The 4,945-nt window shown below is 39.7% G+C and overlaps 1 protein-coding gene across 4 annotated transcripts in view; it reads right to left on the bottom strand.

The window, feature by feature from the left end:
* The window catches only part of LOC107720058 (trinucleotide repeat-containing gene 18 protein-like), a 70,352-nt gene that overhangs the window by 24,107 nt on the left and 41,300 nt on the right, over positions 1 to 4,945 (bottom strand). For all 4 annotated transcript variants that reach the window (XM_016527652.1, XM_016527654.1, XM_016527653.1 and 1 more), the window contains 5 exons: positions 4,359 to 4,492; positions 3,949 to 4,116; positions 3,690 to 3,864; positions 3,190 to 3,562; positions 1,943 to 2,203 (listed from right to left, as the gene is read on the bottom strand). In XM_016527652.1, coding sequence (XP_016383138.1) covers positions 1,943 to 2,203; positions 3,190 to 3,562; positions 3,690 to 3,864; positions 3,949 to 4,116; positions 4,359 to 4,492 — 1,111 coding nt within the window. The remainder of the gene's footprint in view (positions 1 to 1,942; positions 2,204 to 3,189; positions 3,563 to 3,689; positions 3,865 to 3,948; positions 4,117 to 4,358; positions 4,493 to 4,945) is intronic.

Raw genomic sequence — 4,945 nt, 5'->3', positions numbered from 1 at the left:
CAAGCTTCTTGCTGATGGTCTTGTAGCACATTCCAGCCTTGTGCAGATCTAAAATCTTGTCTCTGATATCCTTTGACAGCTCTTTGGTCTTGCCCATGGTGGTGGGAGAGGTTGGAATGGAAGATACAGATTGTGTGGACAGGTGTCTTATACACCTAGTTGACATTAGGAGTAACTTCTTAAAGTGACAGGACTAATCTGTGTTCCACATGGGCACATAACCAGTCTGTGGGAGCCAGAATTCTTGGTGGTTGGTAGGGGGTCAAATACTTATTTCACTCACTGAAATGCAAATCAATTTCTAACCTTTATATAATGCGTTTTTTCTGGATTTTTTGGTTGATATTCTCTCTATCCATTAAAATTAACCTACCATAAAAATTACAGACCCCATGAATGCCAAAGAGCTCAATTTTGGTCACATCTGACCACAGCACTTTCTCCCAAGCCTTCTCTGAATCATTTAGCTGTTCTTTGGCAAACTTTAAACGGGCCTGTACATGTGATTTCTTGAGCAGTGAGACCTTGCGGGCGCTGCAGGATTTCAGTACTAATTTCTTTGTAAGTGGGCAAACTTACAAAATCAGCAGGGGATCAAATGAATATTTTCCCCACTGTAACCATGGCTTGAGGGCATGTAACAGGAGGGGAGCATGTTACAAATATATTTTCCAACACCTCGTCTGTTATCCAGTCTTTTTTTGTTTGTTTGTGTTTTGGTTCTATAACAGCGTAATCACAAATTAGTAGAAATTATTGAGAAGTCACAGCAAAAGAGGGTGGTGGCCTACTTACAGAACAATGCTCAAGGCTCAGGTGACATGGATAGTGACCTCACGCTGAACAGCTGGCTGCCCTACTCCCAGCCAAGCCCTTTGCTTCTTATTTTGTTGCGGCAGGACAAGCAAATGCACAGACCGATAGACATTCAAGAGCATCATGGGTAGGAGAAGGGGTCAGAGGTGGAGGGGTGGCCAAGCAGCTGCAGGGAGAGAGCGAGCAGTCTAGAGAAGCTAGGTTATTCATTTTTTTAGTAAATCAGGGAACTCCCTATTTTCCAAATATCCCACAATGCTTTGCCTGTTCACACATTTACCATAGTGGAAAACACTTCTTGGAACGGTTCAAGATTTATGATTGCAGGTTAAGCTTTAAAGTTCAACAAATTCTGGTCGTGTGCATGTAGATTTAGTGACTTTAGCATAGTTATAATGGTAGTTTGTTCTTCTACCAGTGGCTTCACATTAGTTTATGGCACCAATTAAAATAATAAATGTATACAATATTGTAAATGCAGTAAAACATTAGCCAACATCCATCTTATCTGAATTCAACGGTTTCTCATTTGTTAAATATCTGATCTCTTTGAAGAACCTAACAACAAGTTAGTTATGCTTCTCAAAATCATTCGGCCTATTGAATCTCATCAGGACTGCTCATGAGCACTGAATTTATGCAAAGATCTTCTTGTGACAGCTCTTCACTGATGAAAGGGATATTTGAACAACAGAGGAAATCAGGAGTGTGGAGCGTTGCAATCTAGCACTCTACAGCAGGAGATGTAGCGAAAGAGACAGAGAACACGGCATTTCTTTACTTTCAGTAAAAATGAAATCAGCATGTTTAATAAAGCTTGGGTACCAAACTGCAATACAATAAAGAACACTTTCCACAGCCACACACATTTTAATGCACAATGGCAAGACATTCCCATATAAAAAGTAAAACCATTTCGAGGTGACTCTAACAAGAGCCGATTATATTATATACTGGAAGTGAGGTAGCAAATTCTGACGCAAGCATCTTAAAATGGCTTCTCAGGAAAAAAGTCACCATGACCAATGGTCATGGTTAAAAATACAAGACAGACCAAAAATAAAAAAAGCTAAAACCGAGAGGCTGCCTTCTCGATTCTGTGCATAGTGAGGTATGCTTTATTAACCTTGATCAAATGAGTCCTCAGAGGAGCTGACTCCTGCCTCCTGTAGCAATAAAGCAAAGTGCTTATGTTTCCTCTCTTTGGCCGCCTGCTTGGACTTGAGTGATGAAGACGAAGATGAAGAGGTTCTCTTGGACGATGAGCGCTTTTTCTTGGATGGAGTGCTGCACAGGCCGGGGAGCTGTGGACGTGACCCTGTTCTCCCCAACATGGAGCTAGGAGGCCAGCCATCCTTCAGGGAATTGTCCTCTTCTGAATCTGTGTCTGGTACAAATCACAAGAGATTTCACTCAGGATGGCGGTCCAAAAGCATGTTGAACTAAAAACTGATTCAAAACAATGATAGTAGCCTATTATTATAAATACACTGACATTTAAAAGTTGGGGGTCAGTTAAGATATTTTTAAACTAATACATAATACTTTTATTAATCATTAATAAAAAATTAATCAAAGGATGCTTGAATTGATCAAAAGTGACAGTAAAGACATTTATAATGTTACAAAATATTTATATTTCAAGTAAAAGCTGTTCTTTTGAACTTTCTATTCATCAAAGGATCTTGGAAAAATGTATCACAGTTTCCACTAAAATATTAAGCAGCACAGAAGTTTAACATAAGAAATGTTTCTTCAGCAGCAAATCAGCATATTAGAACACTTTCTGAAGGATCATGTGACTCTGAAGACTGGATTAATGATGCTGAAAATACAACTTTGCATCACAGGAATAAATTACATTTTAAAATATATTAAAATAGAAACAGTTCTTTTAAATTGAAATAATATTTCCCAATATTACTGCTTTTACTGCATATTTGATAAAAAAAATAAAAAAAAGCCTTGGTGAGTGTGAGAGACTTCTTTCAAAACATTACTAAAACTCTTAACAATACCAAATTTCTCAATGGTAATGAATAGATTTATATATCAGTACAGCATTTTTGTTCTTTTTATGGAAGAAAAATTCCTAAAAAAAAAAATCTAGATTCATATTACTATGATATAAAATTACTCCTATTGAGTCAATCATAAACAGTAGCATCTAAATGCAGCGCACATAAATTTATTACAGATATTATCATAAACACATAATGGTAGATAGTTATCCACAAAAACTCTCCATTACCTAAGACAAAAAAAAAACATTTAGCAGGAAAAAGCCCCTGGGGTTCTTGTAACCTGTTTACATCAGAAACAAAGCACTGGCAACAACAACTAAAAATTTCATTTACAAAAAAACTGACTTACTGTTAGAGTAGCTGCTGATTTCTGACCTCACTGGAGAATAAGGTGCTCTCCGCTGGCCTTTTCCCTTAAGGCATGGATGTGAAGGCTTCGTTTTGGCAGCCATTTTGCTTTTACCTCCTTTGGAAAACTTGTGAAAGATACTGAGATCTTTCGATAGGCTGGATTTTCCCATCTTGACTCTCATGTCTATATCGGTGAGCATGGGGACTCTGCTTCCAGAACTAGCCCTGGACTTCCCTGAGGAACCGTCTCTGAACTTACAAGAGGGCTTGCTGAGTTTACTGAGCTCAGTGAGGGACAAGGCCTTGTCGAGTTTGGATGCCAACTGCTCCTGCTCGCTCACTCGGCTCTTCTTCACAGCCATTTTAGGTGCCTGTTAAAAGAGATAAATGCAATGAATGGATTTTATTTGATACATGTCTGTTCAACAAAAGCAAAAATGTGCAGATGTTTAGGAGCTAGAAAAGCTTTTGTACAACTCCAGTATAATAAAGACCAACCTCATGAGAGAAGCTTGAAGATGCCTCCTGCTCACTCCAGCTCTTTTTTTTCTTCTTCAATCTCAACGCACTGCTATCTTCCTCCTCCTCCTCATCTCTGTTAGAGGTCCGAAAGCGCTTCCTCAGCACCTCCCCACTCTCAGAGTCCTCCGAGTAAAGCACGCCTCTGCCCAACCTGCAAAACAACAGAGTGTTCAGCTGGAGGGCAGGCCTTGTGGAGCACAGCAGGGCCGTATCTGTGCCTGAGCTACACACTCACTTCGCACACTTCGAATCCAGCTTGCTTGAGGGTGGAGACAGTGCGCATAGGCCATGTTTCCTTTTTCGGGGACGTCCCGGGCCCCTGCGGGCTAAACTTCTGTTCCTTTCCTGCTGCTGAATCTGTTGTTGTTGTTGTTGCTGCTGCTGATGTTGCTGATGTTTCTCTCTGTGAATCACAGGGATCATAAATAGCAGATTGTTTGATTGTTAGTGGGATTAAGTGAGGTAAATTTGCATTACTGGTCTTAAAGGGTTAGTTCACCACAAAATGAAAATTATGCTGTGTTTTAAGTCATATACACCTAGGATGCATCGGGGGTGAGTAAAACACAGCATAATTTTCATTTTGCGGTGAACTAACCCTTTAATGAAGTGGTGTAAAGGGAGGTAATTAATTGGGAGACTCACTCTTTGTCTCTCCATCTCTGCAGTTTGACCAGCTCTCGTTGCTTTTCTTTGTAGCATTGCTGTAATTCAGCGAGTCTCACACGGTAGTCCACTTCCACGGTGTCCATTCCCTCCAGAGAGGATTTGGAGAACATCTAAGAGAGGAAGCAAGATTACCGCCTGTAGTTTGACTTCCATAGCCAGTACTCTCAGCAGCAACAAAAGTATTATTAGCTAAAAGCTTGCTATGAGATACAGTGCGTATAGAAAATAATCACCACCTTTAAAATAATCACATTTTGTTGCTTTGCAGCCTGAAATAAAGATGAACACAGTTTTTGTTTTGTCCAGCTGTATTCACTCAGTGCAACTTATAACACCCAAGTGAAAGATATAACACCAACATGTCAGGGAAAAAAAAAAAAAGAATCACCCTCCTGTGTCGTTATTTTGTTGAAACAACTTTTGCTTTAATTACAGCCTTTAGTCTGCTGGGATATGTCTCTGTCTCTACTAACTTTGCACATCTAGACTGTGCGATATTTATAAAACATTCACCTTTTTCTCCTTCAACCACTGTGTGCTCAGTTTTGCTGTGTGCTTTGGGT

Source organism: Sinocyclocheilus rhinocerous, unplaced genomic scaffold, assembly GCF_001515625.1.
Source record: "Sinocyclocheilus rhinocerous isolate Xijiao unplaced genomic scaffold, SAMN03320098_v1.1 scaffold273, whole genome shotgun sequence".
Classification (NCBI taxonomy): Eukaryota; Metazoa; Chordata; class Actinopteri; order Cypriniformes; family Cyprinidae; genus Sinocyclocheilus; species Sinocyclocheilus rhinocerous.
Note: the sequence above shows the minus strand (reverse complement) of the source record. Positions and strands in the feature narration are given on the sequence as shown.